The sequence below is a fragment of the Harpia harpyja genome, chromosome 16 (genome assembly GCF_026419915.1).
Source record: "Harpia harpyja isolate bHarHar1 chromosome 16, bHarHar1 primary haplotype, whole genome shotgun sequence".
Classification (NCBI taxonomy): Eukaryota; Metazoa; Chordata; class Aves; order Accipitriformes; family Accipitridae; genus Harpia; species Harpia harpyja.
Window position 1 is genome coordinate 33,119,806 of NC_068955.1, and position 15,129 is coordinate 33,134,934.

Here is a 15,129-nt window from a genome sequence, read left to right on the forward strand (position 1 = left end):
GTTTTACTTTAATGCAAATGTGTAAACTGACTGTGGCTACGAAGCTTGATCTGGTTTTGGTGACTGATGTTTGAGCTGCTGAGGTCACATGTTACTTCCCACATTTATTTTTTACTATAGCGTTTACTGAATATTCAACCTAAGTGGCAGCCTTTCACTGAAAACATAACACAGTAATACAGCTTCTTAGCATCAGTAATGGGGAGAGGAAAGCTGGTATCTTTCCGAGAAGGAATGTGCTTTTTCCAGGTGTTGCATTAGTCCCCCAAACAATGCACCTTGTCATTGATTTTGAGGAAACATCTTCCCACTCTCCCCCAAATTTGTACATCATTCTTTCCCACTGGTATTGAAAGAGCTGGCTTTTTTTCAACTAGACATGAGTTGAATTAAGCAATTTACTCCTAAGTGAAAAAACTTATTCAGCAAGTGAAGTTAGATGAACAGTCTCGATACAATCTCTTCTCTGAAAGTGCCTGCCTTTGCTGAAAGATGTGAAAGTCTGAACCTAAAGCTCCCTGTAGCTGTGGGCCTATCTGTGCAGTGCAATGCAGCTATTGTAGCATGAGCTTGCACGTTGCTGCTGGCTGGTAGCTGTGCTGTAGCATTAGCAATGGGAGGGGAGATTCAGCAGATGCGAAATGCCTTCCCTGCCTGTGCAGTGTGCCTCTTTGGGCTTTCCAAATTGCTTTGGCCAGGGAATTTTGAATTCCTCTTTCTGCATTTGAGGCTTTAAAAGGGCCACTTTCCCTGGGGCTGGCAAACTGTATCGCAGTGCTGGTCATAAATGCTGCCTGGAGAGAGGGAGATCAGAGCCTGGGATTCAGGGAGCGCCTTCTGCCCAGGGCTCTGCGCCTGCTCCGGATGCTGAGAAGGCTCCTGTTTATTGGGCTCTCATGCCTTGAGGTCAGGCTTTGGTGGTGCAGCAGGGATTTTTTTTTTTCCCCCTTTTTTCTTTTTTTCTTCCTTGTGAACGCTGCTTGCTGCGTTGTGGAGAGTGTGAGAACAGCCGGAGAAATTTAATTTTGGCTTCCCTGCAAAGCACTTCAGAGCACTGCCACTAGGCAAGATCTGAAACCAGATAATCAAGGCTAGGACAGGCCCTCCCAAGAAATCAGCTGGGGAACTTCTCTGCCCAGGTGTTAACAGGTCTAGCTCATGTTTATGCAAGTGGTCAGCCATGCAAGTAGGGACTGCACCCCAGCGTGTTTCATTCTCAGCTTGCATTGCTTTCAGACAGGTACAGCACTTTTGTTTTTAAAGCATCGGATTGTAATTGCAGTTGTTTGAGCACTGTAATTTATCACGGCCACACATGTTCTGCAACACTCCCAGCTATGTGGCTGGAGCACAGGCTTTCGCAACGAAGTTATAATTACTGGTGTCGGACCAGGGAGTGGAGCAGAGCATAGTCCCATACAACTTCCAGAGGTTTTCTCGATTGTGTGAGAGTTGCCCCAGATCCTTTTTGCAAGCCTTTTTGAAGCCACGGATGGATGGGCTGTGTCCTCCAGTACAGTACTCGCATGGTTTTCAGGAGGTGCTGGCAAATGGTTAGGGCTGTGTTGATGAGAGAGAGAGAAACAAGCCTTTTCTGCAGTCTAATGAGCTCTGTATAAACAGTTTTCTCTGGAGCATGTGGATGATGGAGCTTTCGATGGGCCTCTGGAGAAAAATCGGGGCTGGACCCTGGGAAGACAAATTGCAGCCTGCAACAATTACAGTTTTTCTAAATGTTTGAGATTGAAACGATGCTTCCGCTCGTGGGACTCACGCAGCATTTAGGTAATTCAGCCTGGGATACCTGACGCTTCTGTGATTTATCCGGATTTCCGAGAGCTCCTGGGAGGCTTGCTTCATGCAACATGTTCCTTGTAGCACTGAGAATTATTTGACTATAAAAGCAGCAGGGAGAAAGGAGCCAATCCTCCAGATACTTACAGTTATAGGGCTGTTGTCATAGCATAAGCTGCACCAATTTAAATGCCTTCAAGTAGACAGGGGCTGAAAGTCAACAAAACAGTGCTGTGCATGGAGAGGAAGATTCCTGTTGTCGTAACTCTTTGTATATTACTGAAGTGCCAAATGGATTAGGAGCTTTAAAAGCTTTAAATTTCTGTGCTTTTGGCATCGTCTCCTTGGAACGAGTGCATCTCTGTAGTGAAGCTTTGGAAGGGAAATGGTGCTTGAACGGGTAGTCCCAGACTAGTTTCTTCTAATTTCACTTGCAATCAAGTGATAGAGAGGGAGAGACAGATGCTGCAGCTGTGTGATTACAGAAAATGCAGCTGTTAACACACTTGCTTATTTTGCTGCTAATGAGGCATCAACTCTCTTCTGATTTTGCTGTTTGGGTAGTGGTTTTATTCTAGCAGAAAATTGGACCGGTGTTCGGTTTTTTTATTTTTCTTTATTCTGATCTGGTTTGGGTTCAACAGCTGTCAAGATAATTTTTCAGAACTAGTCCAGTTTGAGGAAGCTTTAAAATGCTTGGTGGGCTTTGGGTGCAGCTGCTTAGACTAAGCTGCTGTGTTGAACTTGTTTCATTTCCAATAGAGTTATACCTAAATGCCTTGTCACTGTTAATCCAGTTCCTCAGCTGCAAGCAGTAAATGGGTAGTTCTGGCTTAAGTATCTTCACTTTCAGTTCTTTGGATTATCTTGTGATTTCTTGGAGACTTCTGGGCACAGTTGGCTTTTCTTTGCTTTGTGAAGCAATACAAAGGTGGAAAGAGGATGAAGAGCCCTGACGTTCTTCCTTCCCAGCTGACATGAGTACGATACTTGCTGTAAGTAAACTCGGCATTGCTCTGATTTTGAGGCATGATACACTTGACTGTCAGATGATTTAGTTTTGAGCAGTATTCAAAAGCTCTGCTTCTGTGTTATGCTGGGGGGGAGAAAAGGGATTGCTAGATCACAGGTAAGCCAGTAGTCTTAGCTGCTGGGTGCTTTTTGCCAGGAATGGAATGAGCAGGAGCATCCCTCTAGCAAAGGAATCTGTGCAGTACAGGTGATTTTGTAGGCATGGAAAGACTTCTTGGTAGTCCAGTGTGCTAACAATGACTTTTGTTCAATAGAGCGGTCTCATAAGGCTACTTGGTGCCTGTTGATGGATGTGTGCTTGCCACGTGGATGAATTGTTGGTTTAGTAGGTTTTTTCTTCATGCCTATCACAATACCTCTCCAAAACTGGCAGTGGCATCACTATAGCGGTCCTGTAGCAAGTCCTCCTTAGCGCAAGGCTCAGGGTGGCTCTCTCTGCACCTGTGTGACACAAATCAGGGAGAACAGCAAAATGCACGAAATTCTCCAGGCTGAGAGTGACTGCTGTGGAGAGGTGAGAGAGTTTCTGAAAAGAGATGTCGAGGAACAGATCTAAAACGTTGCACTTGGCTTCTGTGGGATATGGAGCCAACTGTTGGTATCTTTTCTTCCCCCCTTGGTCACAATGGTTTGTAATAAATTCACACTGTGTATGGCTCTAGGATAACAAAATTCATTATGGGTGCTAAACCTGGTTGTTCCCACATCTGTTGGAGTATTATGTCAGAAAAAGGACTTGGGAGGATAAACAACACTCCAGTGTCTACAAACCACTCTGCGGGTCATGGCGGTTGTTTTATCATGGTGATATCATGAGGAAGTTCCCTGTGTAGAAACTGAACCTTTTTAACCACACTTTGTAACTGATCCACTCAAAATTGGCTTATTACTACTGATAATACTGAGCCAGTGCAGAGCAAATGGGATTCAGTCATGTATTTGAAGACAAACAGAATTCACCTGACTTTGGACTTCAGGTTTTTAGTGGGGTGTGATCTGGAAGAATGACCTTCTCTTGGTCTCCAAACTGAGTAGGTTGGAAAGAAATTTGGCTGATTTTTTTTGTTTGTTTTGTTTTAGTTTTGTTTTGTTTGTTTTGGTTTGGTTTTTTGTTTAGCCAAGGAATCCATTGTGGAAATTTTTGAAAGCAATGCTGACTTCTGCATTTGCTTAAGTTACTTTGATTGTATTTCTGCATGTTGTCCTGTGTTTCTGCTGTAAAGCTGGATTTCGGAGGGTTTACAGTCATGTGGAAGTGTTGCTGGATGGTACTGGTGCTTTCCTTGCTGGCACTTAAAGGATTTTCTTGGCTATAATGCTAAAATGTGTGGGGTTGGCTTATTTTGTCTTTCCACAAATTTCCAGATATTTATTTACTTCATCTGTAGATAAGTGCTTCATAGTATTAGAGCAGCTGACCTCTGAGTGTGGGAGAGAGAACTTAGAGACCAGATGCCAAGAGGGAGATCTATGCAGACATAATCTCCTTTTATTAAAAAACAATAAATAAAAAACCCCGTCTGCCTGTGATTGATTACTATTGTGCCTAAGAACTTGTCATGTCAAAGGGCTTATGTGACTGAGACTCTTAAAATGGATTGCATTGAATCTTGGTGCTCTTCCCACTTTAATGCATTTTTGACTCGATGTCTCTATTGTCATCTTTGCATGTTCAACTTGAGTGTTTCCCTTGATGTTCCTGGCTGCAGCCTGTCAGTGATGAAAGCTCGGTTAGAGTATTAGCTGTAAATGCATTATAACACGGCAAGACGTTGCTACCTGTTCCGCATTGGAAGATGGGTCTTGCATCCAGGCTTTGGAGAGGGAGGTGGATTTCTTGCAGTTCTAGGAAACGTATGTAGAAAAAAGGAGGGGGGGGGGGATCCGTTTTCATTTCAGGTATTGCTACTTAAAGCATTCCTATGCTTAGATTCCAGAAAAGATATTTTATTTAGGCTATTGTTTGTCTTGGCATTCCTTATGGGGTCAAACAAGGAAGTTGGTCACTGTGCTGTTAATGACTCTGCTTCACTGTTGGAAAAATCCCCTTCCTTCAATATCTACCAGACTTTTTATAACTTTAGAGTAGATGTGGTATGAACACAGTCATGTCTATAGTACTCAGTTTTGATAGATATTCTAACTCATTTGAATAGTAATGGGCTATAAAGCCCCGCCAAGTGAAGGATGTGTGGTGAAGTGGCCAGGAGGTCAGACTGTTGCTTGCAAAAGCTTGAGGAGAAAGAGGTGGCTGACGCTGGTTTTTAGGGCAAGCCACGGCTGTTTATTTTGGGTTTTTCACCTCTCTACTGAGCATCTCTGCCAGAGGCTCAGTCTCTTGGTAGGGACAACAGAAAAGAGGATGAGAGTTGCAAGGAAGCCACTGGTCCATATAGCCTGGGAAACGTTAGCCTCCCCAGGGCATGGTTATATAGGATGCCTGGTCTACCACTGCAAACCCTGCTCTGCCTGATTTATTTTTTCAATTATAGTCCCCTTGCAAACTCCGGAGGTTGTGTGTAGTCAGTTTGGCCTCTTGTGCAAGAAGAATTCCAATTTTGGAGGAAATTGTCTGTCTGACTTGATAAGCATCCTCCTAATTTCCAGAACCTGTTTTTCTTATCAGAAAAACATGGATATACATAAATGTTTGCTCCCCACAGAGCACTCCCATTTGGGCACTAGCTATGGGAGTTATTCTGTGTGTAAAGGGTGTAATGGGTCAGTTACCCCAAAACATGTCAGGAAGAGTCTGACATCTAGAAAAGCAATGTGCAAACCACAGTGGTGTTCAATTCCTAAGTTTCTTTTAGTTAATGCATATATAAGGAACTCAATTAAAACACATTGGGCTTATTTCAAATAGATAATCTAATTATCAGCTTGATTAAACCATATCAAACGAACAGTTCTTGTAATTCAGTAGCTTTGTTCTAATCACTGCAAAAGCAGTAATAGCTTTAATTAAAACCTTCAAAAGTGGCAGACTAGTGTCAGTTGTGTCAATTGAGGGGTGTTCAGCCAAATACCTGATTGCAGGGAAGATCAAACCGCTCCTAGGTTGATGCTAATATGAAGACTAACTCTTTGGTGCCAGTAAAGGGAATCTGACTATTTCATAAATACTGCTAAATGCAAGAAATTGTCCTTTTCTGCTGTTGTTGATGCTCAGATACAGACTTAATTAAATCTATTCACACTCAAAGAGTTGTGGTCAACGGCTCGATCTCCAAGTGGAGAGCAGTGACAAGTGGTATTCCTCAGGGATCGGTATTGGGACCGGCGCTGTTTAACATCTTTGTTGGTGACATGGACAGTGGGATTGAGTGCACCCTCAGCAAGTTTGCTGGTGACACCAAGCTGTGTGGTGCAGATGACACGCTGGAGGGACGGGATGCCACCCAGAGGGACCTTGACAAGCTTGAGAGGTGGGCCCGTGCAAACCTCATGAAGTTCAAAAAGGCCAAGTGCAAGGTCCTGCACATGGGTCGGGGCAATCCCAAGGACAAATGGAGGCTGGGTGATGCATGGATTGAGGGCAGTCCTGAGGAGAAGAACTTGGACGTGTTGGTTGACAAGAAGCTTGACATGACCCAGCAATGGGCATTTGCAGCCCAGAAAGCCAACAGTATCCTGGACCGCATCAAAAGAAGCATGACCAGCATGTCGAGGGAGGTGATTCTCCCCCTCTACTCCACTCTTGTGAGACCCAACCTGGAGTATTGTGTCCAGCTCGGGGGGGGCCCCCAACATGAGAAGGACATGGACCTGATGAAGCGAGTCCAGAGGAGGGCCATGAAGGTGATCAGAGGGCTGGAGCACCTCTCCTATTAAGACAGGCTGAGAGAGTTGGGGTTGTTTAGCCTGGAGAAGAAAAGGCTCCTTATAGCAGCAGCCTTCCAGTACCCAAAGGGGGCCTATAAGAAAGCCAGAGAGGGACTTTTTACAAGGTCATGCAGTGATAGGACAAGGGGTAATGGCTTTGAACTGGAAGAAGGTAGATTTAGATTAGGTGTAAGGAAGAAGCTCTTCACTGTGAGGGTGGTGAGGCCCTGGAACAGGTTGCCCAGAGAGGTTGTGGCTGCCCCATGCCTGGAAGTGTTCAAGGTCAGGTTGGACGGGGCTTTGAGCAACCTGGTCTAGCGGAAGGTGTCCCTGCTCATGGCAGCTGGGGTGGAACTAGAGGATCTTTAAGGTCCTTTCCAACCCAAACCATTCTGTGATTCTGTTCCAACATTGCTCAGGCTGACTTTTTTTAATGTTTATAGGTTAGTATCACCTACCCGTATCCTTTCTTAGCGTTAGACCTGCAGCTGCTTATGTGAATGTGTGCTCGTTCAGACTGCAAAATCGCTTAGTTCCTCAAATACCTGACACAAGCCTGCTGCAGGTCACTTGCTGAAGTTGAAATGCAAGAGTGCAAAGGCGCAGTAACCCTTCTGCTAAAAATGGCACAGGAAAATTAAAAATCAGGTTTAGTTTTCTGGCTAACTCATGAAGCCAACATACGGCTAAAGGGGCTTTCTGCATGGTGCTGTTCCTCTTGTATTGCTTGCTTACTAAATACTTAGAGGCCATTTAGTAGTAAGCTCCTACTCGTGGTGTGCTCAGAAAGCCTGGGATGTACTCGTTGCGTGACTAGGTGAGCACACAGCCTCTGCTGCTGCTGCTTTGGGTGAAGGCAGTCAGCAGTTGTCTCTGTTTCTTCTGGGTCTGATGCTTCCTTCCTGCCCTTCCATGGAGATGTCTTGCAATGTATTGCTTGGAGGGAGCCATCATCCTCCTGAGGCTGGCATGCCATGTGTATTTGCAGGAAAAGTTCCCTTACGGTAAATCAGAGCCAGACCACTTCTGTAATGTTTTACCTGGCTGGGAAAGTCCAGATGTGCTGAAGCTCTCTGGTCTGCCAGCAGCGTTGTTAGGGTGCTGGGTGTTGGTTTGCTCAGCCATGCCTTCAGCGAGGCGGTTCTTGTTCAGGGTGCAGATTCTTATCTCTTTCTTTTTATATTTTAGTAATTTGTGTTGGTTTTGAACAGTGACTTGACATAGCATCTAGATGAAAAGTCAGGAATGGCATATAGCTGAGTAATTCTTTTTCCTCCCATAAATGTATTTTTAGGGCCTCTCTGCCGAACATGATGATTTGGTTGTTTAATGTCCACAACTTTTATAAAATGCAACTGTAGGGAATGACAAAAGCAATGGGTAGCCAGGTTCTAACCTGCATAGGGATTTGCATGTATTTAATTTATTAATGTTGGCAGATCTCTGCTTAATAGACGAAGTTTACTTTTCACGTGAGTAGGTGGACTTTTTGTTTTTCTTTTGTCTAATTGTTTCAGAAAATGACAATGAAACAGCCTGCCTGTATCAACATGCAAGCAGTCAAATACCTGGGATTTATTTCTGCTCTATGCCCTGGACCAGCATTCAGATCAGCTTTAGTAGATTTGATGAGAATGTGTAACGTGTTAGAAACAGCATTGGTGTAACAGAGGATGTACTTGGACTGGGAGCTGGGTGAAACAGCTTTCTGGCCATACCCTGGTTTTCCCAGCTGCTGTGGCATTTGCCGTCACCACCCTGCTTTTAATTACTATCGTGTTCTATGGCTTAATATTAAACCACATCTAATTGCATCCTGTCTCTTAATTGGCTTAACTGGCCATCACCCAAAAAGACTCTTCTGTGTATAGAAACAAGCTTCTCCAAATATTTCCTAATTGGCAGTTGGTTCTTTGTGAGGAGATGGGTCCCTCTCAGCGATATTAATAGATGTTTTCTTCTGTTCATTCTCAGGATTGGACATTGATCCTATGACGCATGCCCGGAAGAAACAACTTTTCCTTCTGAAACATCCAGCTGGTGCTGCTGGCCAAGCTTCATCACCAACAGGCAGCAGGAGGATGGACAGGACCGACGCAGAGTGTGGTGAGCAGAGAGACAGAGATGCCACCGAGGCTCCGAACTGTCCAAGTGGGTTTGTGGGGACAAACAAAAGCAAGAATTTGCATGAAGTGCGAAAGACATACCCACTGCGGAGACGTCTCCTCCCCTCAGTGAACAAAAAGACCTGCAAAGTGCTCCTTACCAGGCTGGAGGATGTGGCTGGATCTCTGTCGAAACAGACTCAGAGCTGTAAAAAAAAGGACCTTCCCAGTTGGATGGAGGGTTTGGGACCTGCTTTGTTCTCCGAACAAGTTCAGCCTGTGGGAGGAGGGAAGAGTGATTCATCTGGGGAAAAGTGCACAATAACTTACCCAGGGACAGAGCAAGACCTTGATACTGCTCCTTCCGAGCCCAGGAAACGCAGGCTGGCCTCGCTGAATGCAGAGGCAGTGAACAATCTGCTTTTTGAACGGGACGATGGCTTATTATCCAGCAGGCGTTTTCGGAGGGACTCCATTAAAGCCAGTGGAGACTGCACTGTGAAGAGCTTGCATTGCAAAGCTGGTGACAACTGGCCTGTGCTGGAAAAAACAGCTGTGAAAACAGGTAAAGGAAAAAACCGGCATGAGCCCAGTCAGAAATGCAATAGCTGTGACCATTCACTGGATGAGGTCTTCGATGACGGGACAAAGAGGGAGGATGGTGCCATCTCCTATCACCCTACCCCAAAGAGACTGGCCAGTCTGAATGCTGTGGCCTTTCTGAAGCTGACCCATGAGAAAGACCAACCACTGAAGCAGAGGAGTAAATCGGATGGAGAAGGCAAGTCCGAGAACCACTGTTCAAAATCTACACTCAAATGGGCCAAAGCCGGTAGGAAGAATTGCGTCAAATCCAAGAAGGAAATGACTGGCTTAAAAATGGAAGGTCAGCATGGCTGGCGAGGACTTACTGTAGGCGCTTTTGGGAAAGGAGAGCAGCGGGACTCCTCTAGGCTCTATGGGACAACAGAACCTGTCCCTTATGAATCACTGTCTAGCTCCTATGCTAGCACAGAGGGTTTCTACCACAGACTGCCTTTGCTTATGGGCGGACAAGCTTCCATGAAGCCAGAGTATGGAAGACCCGGAGAGAAATCCCCAACCCCCAAACAGGAATTTCATCAGCCTTCCTTTCCTGCACAGCAGTTCCCTCCCTTGCCTGTGCCCGGAAATCACACGGATTGTGGATGTCTCTATGAATCCTCGGATCTGACTCCGTTGAATGGGTTTTACGTTTATTATGGCCAAAGTGGATACAGTGGCTACTCTCACTGCTCCGTTTACCCCAAGGACGAGCTTTCGCAATCTGCTACCTGCGAGGGGCTCTTGGTATCGCCCAGTTCCTTGCCATCAGGTGCTCATTTCCAGCCACTCCACTGGTGTAACTCTCCGTACTGTTGTGGAGAAGGAACGGCGATTAACAGTTACAGCGTTTGCGGAGTTGTGCACGTACCAGAGGGCAGGATTAGCAGCGTGCACGCAGGACGGAACAGCTACCCCTACAAAATGCCTTTTGCAGCAGGTAAGGTGCAAAGTGCGAGCAAATCTCGTTCGGCGTTCCTAGGAGAAGAGGGCTGGTTCGGCGCAGTGGCTAATGAAGGTATCTCGTTGCCAGGAGGCAAACTCCCTCTGCGCATGGTGCGTCTCAGCTTGGCAGCCGAACTGCGGCTCAGAAAGAATCTGCGTTTGGCTCCCCTTCCCCCATTTTTAGCCCTGAGGGTTTTTCCCACTGAAAGGTCTTATTGGTGTGGAAAGCATAGAATTGGTGAAAGGATTTGGGCAGTGAGAAGGTGACTCATGACTTGTCATGCTGGAGCTAACTGCATAGCTTTGATCTGTGTAAAATGAGTGGTTTTTAGTTCCTACATGCTCTGCAAGGCTTCTCGCCATCCTGCTGTGCTGCTCTGAGCGGAGGGTCTAAAGCACATCAGGCTGACTTACTCCGTTCCCAAAAGCTCGCGCTCAGAACTGAAGCATCCTTGCAGAGCAGAGCGGTGTGAAGAAGGAGGCATTGACTCGGTCGTTAGACTGTTACTGGTGCAGGCTGTATGGGGGATGCAGTCTTTTAAGATTTTATAAATCGGATCGGGCAGGGCTGTGTAACGATTCAGTTTGAGTCTACTGTTTGGGCAGATGCTTGAACTTCACTGCGGTGATGTAAGTGCCGGGTACACTTAGTTTGGTGAGTAGTGGTCCCTTCTTTGCTCTTAATAGCTGAAAATGAAGCATTGAAATGAGAACAGGTGACGGTGTAAGAGGTGATACAGTTATTTGCCTGGCGCTCTTCTGTCCTGTGTTTTTTCAGACTTTGTCCTCCAATGTGCTTTATCTTGGAGCTTTGCCTTTGCTGTTGAAAAATATCTTTTGAAATATTTAAAACTGGATTGTTGTGTGGGGGTTATCAGACACCAGTACTTTGTATAAAAGCCATCAAGCTAGACAGTGCTGCCATCTGCAAACAGTACAAGGCTGCTTCTCCAGCTGTTGGGAGTGTAAACATCGGTCTTTCAGTTAACCACATGTTTGAGTCAAAAGGAGGCACAACTTATCCACTTAAGAGATTTTCAGGTAGGTGGATGAAGTTTTGGTTCAGTGCTCGGTTTGAGCGAGGCTTTGTTATCTTCCGTTGTAGGAAGCTGCTGAAACTCAGAAGCATTTGGTTGAAGTATAATTTCCGTTTTCCCTAAACATCCCCGCTGTCATGGTGCCGCTTCCTACGGTAGCAGCTAGACAGTGTTCACTGGTGGCTTCAATGCTCTTTAAAGTTGAATGCTTGCAAGACAACTAGCTCAGCAAAGTGTTCTTGTCTGACAGTTTTCTGTGTAGTGCCCTGAGGTCATGTCAGTCTACTTTGTTCCTGAAATTTTGCATGCTGGTGCCTCTGACTTTGTGCAACCAGAAGGATGCAGGTGGCGCAAACAGAGTATTTTTCGGAGTTCAGCCCTCCCTGCGAACTCAGTAATTTCTCATGGTGCTGGCAGGGGCAGTAGTGGTTCCAGGGGCATGTATTTACTAGTGGTGTGTCACCCCGCTGCTAAGATCTTCCTTGGTGTGGTTTCCTTCCTGTGAGCCACTTTGATTTAAAAGCCTACACCATTGGAATAATTCAAACTTTGTTTTGTGGATTGAAGTGTATGAGGAGGTCTCCTAGGATATTAATGGGGACTTATGCTTAGGAGTTGATCTTCATGTATGTGTGCACCTCTGAAATCTCACCCTTCCCTAGAGCGGGTTATTTTAGTGAATTAAAGGAGTACTTGACTGCAAGCAACAGGCTCCCATCTGAGAGCACTGGTACAAGGGGATCCAGCTTGACATGTCCACGCCTTGTGTTGTATCTGCCTTATTTGGTGTGTTCAAGATGTTTGTATCGAAATACCGGTGTCTGTTTAGTACAAATCAAGGGATCAGGCTGTAATCTCGGGCAGTCGTCGTCTGCTGTATGCAGGAGAGAGGCATTGCTTTCCCCGTCCCACGGATGGTTTGCAGCATGCAATTCAAAAGCAGGGTGGTGGGGATGAGGTCAGACAGGCTGTGAGAGATGCTTCAGCCCCAGCGCTGGTGGAGGGGCTGGAAGTGTGTGCAGCCAAGGAAGGAGTCCTGGGGGGTTCCAGCAAGGCCAGGTCTGTACTTCTTTCCTGAAGTTTAGTAGATACTTCTGTGAAGCTTCATCCTGCTTTAGTTCAGGCTTGAAAACTGCTTTTGTAAGCAAAATCCTCAAGAGGTGATTCACTGCTCTGTGGGTCCTGCGCCTGCCAAGGCCAGGCAGGATACCTGAACTCGCATCCTAATGTCTTGGCTGGCTGGGGGAGTTGCTGCGGCATTTTGCTGCTCAGGGTCAGCAAAGTCTCGTGACGGTCCGAAGCAGCCCTCACACTTGCAGTTCAGCGGCGGCTTTGTTGCAACCCTCTTAGGGAGGGTCAAGTGGGAGACAGGAGGCAATCATTTCCTGTTATTGCAAGGGGATCTCAGCAATTATTCAGCTGGAGCTTGGTGACTTCAGATGTTTTCTCACTTTCAGATTTTTTTAGCAGCTCTGCAGCGGTGCAGTCCCACAGATCTGCTAGGACATGCTCCAGTCTGGAGGCATCTCCTGGAGGTTGCCTGAAGCTGCCCTTTTTGTCACCCTGAAAAGCACGCTTTCTGATTTAGGGAACAGGGGTGTGTTGTATATTGGTCTGGGAGCTTTCTTCCTGCTGACGGTAGGTAATTCAAATCTGACTTGCTATTCTGTCAGACATGTTGGCCTAGGTTGAGGGCTTGTTTTGTGACTCCTGGAGCGGTGTGAGGTGTTCTGGGATGCTCTTGAGAGGCAGCGTCAGCCAATTTACTAACCTGTTGTGGTTAATGCGTCTGCTTTAGGGACACGGTTTTGCTGAAGGCAGCAGTGTGCATCATCTTATATAGTTTTGTTCCACGTTGTTTCATATTTCTGGAGTTAATTCGGAGAATCTTCTCAATTTTCCCTGATTAGTAGAATTTGGCTTTTTGAAAGAAGCTGGCTGCTTGTGCTAGTATGGTTTAATCCTTCCCATCGTTATGATAAGCCTTTTATTTCTTTTATACATACTGACAGGCTAGAACTGCTTTGGACACTGGCCAACCTTATGTGTATTACTGGCTGGCATTACTTCGGGGGATTTTATATGGGTTTGCTATAGTGCAGTGTCATCGGCAACAACATATTGGAGCATCGCAGGCTTAGAAATATCTTTGCTTTTAGAATCCAGTGACAGTGCAAAATGAAATTACAACGTGAAGAGTCTTTACTGCTGTAATGCAATAAAGGGAATTTCAGGGGAAAGCGGTGGTAGTTTGGGACAGTCTTGATTGTGTAGTTGTCTTATATTTCAAATGAGATACATGCCTCTCTTCTTCCCTTCTGTTAGAAGGCTGCAAGTCTCTGGACCAGCTGAACCTCACAATCCCTGTGGCAGGGCACCCCGCGTCACCTGCCCACCCGCTCTCAGGATGTCCTGTACCCAGTGTGCCACCGGCTGCAGAACCCGTTCCTCATCTGCAGACCCCCAACTCTGATCCTCAGACCATGGCCCGAGAATGTCCACAGAGCTCAAAGCCTCCCAGCGGCTCCAAATCCGGTCTCCGAAATACTACGGGCTGTCTCCACGCCTCCGACAGCAAAGCAGCGGGAGGTCATTCCCATCCAAAGCAGCAGCGCATTAGCAGGCGGAGAGCTACCAATGGCTGGATACCGGTTGGCACAGCCTGCGAGAAGGCCGTCTACGTTGTGGTAGGTGTCTGGAGTGCTGGTTTGCGTGTGTGTACGGCTGTACCCATTTGTGCATCTTCAGGGGACTAAGATCATGAAGGTTTGAGAGCGTATTGGGTCTGGCTTCAAGGTGGAGATGGTCACTAGGTGCCATCTAGAACCCCTTGGACAAGCAAATAGTGCCTTTTGGCTGGGCCTCAAGGCTGAGCTGCTGTTGGCTTTTTCTCCTGTGCCCTGGTATTACCTGGCACAGCATGACAGATGGTTTGGAAAGGAAGGAAAACCTGCTACTCCTGTGCTAGCATCAGCTGAAACACCACGATGATGAATACTTCTGGCTTCAGCATTTGCAAGGGTGGCACCTGTTACACCTGTGAGTCCATCCTACAGAGAGATCGTCCCTCAGCTTCTTCCTCCTGGATTAGGGCAAACCTGTTTGAGAAAACGAGGGAGGTTTTAGCCTTGTTGTAAGGAGCAGTTGTCTAAAGGTAGCTCTTGTGAGGTGGTTGTTCTCACTGATGGTCTCTGTAGCCCAGCAGGGTTCTCCCAGAGAGCAGTGAGGACTGAGACAGTATCTTGGCTCCCAGACAGAATTTTTCTAGCACCCAATATCTCCCTTGTAACTTATCTGGTGGCATGGCCAGTCACTCCTTCAAGGATTTCTTGTCTGTACTTTCCCATTTGTTGTGTTCAGGGGCAGAGACTGGCTCCTGCAAGATGGGAGGTTTCCTGCCAGAAAATTTAATTACCTACAGAAAAGTCCACTCCAATTGAGAGAGAAGGCAACATCCTTCATCTTATTAAAACATAAGAGCTGTGGACTTGAAATCTGGACCCGCACACTGTCTGGGAAGTTGGGACAAAGCGTTGAACTGCATGTAATGTCAGTAGCGAGGAGAGCTGTGGTCCAAACGGACTCGTCTGTGCTGCCGTTTGGTGTGGTGGTATAACCTCGAGCTGCTGAGAGCATCATCCAGGAGGGGTTCTGTAGCTTCAGCTCTTAGGGCTGTGTACAGGTACCAAGGGCTGTGCAAGGATGAAGCCTGTGAAAGCCAGAGACGGGCCTCTTGCATCCATCGCTCAGACTTTGACGCTTTGAAAGGAGCAGTGCACCGTTAATCTCCTTAAGTCCTGGCGCATAAT

The 15,129-nt window shown here is 46.4% G+C and overlaps 1 protein-coding gene across 1 annotated transcript in view; it reads left to right on the forward strand.

The window, feature by feature from the left end:
- Nucleotides 1-15,129, forward strand: part of BAHD1 (bromo adjacent homology domain containing 1) — a 42,411-nt gene that overhangs the window by 17,769 nt on the left and 9,513 nt on the right. Inside the window, exons 2-3 of the mRNA XM_052811305.1 lie at nt 8,626-10,278; nt 13,646-14,007. Coding sequence (XP_052667265.1) covers nt 8,643-10,278; nt 13,646-14,007 — 1,998 coding nt within the window. The 5' untranslated portion in view covers nt 8,626-8,642. The remainder of the gene's footprint in view (nt 1-8,625; nt 10,279-13,645; nt 14,008-15,129) is intronic.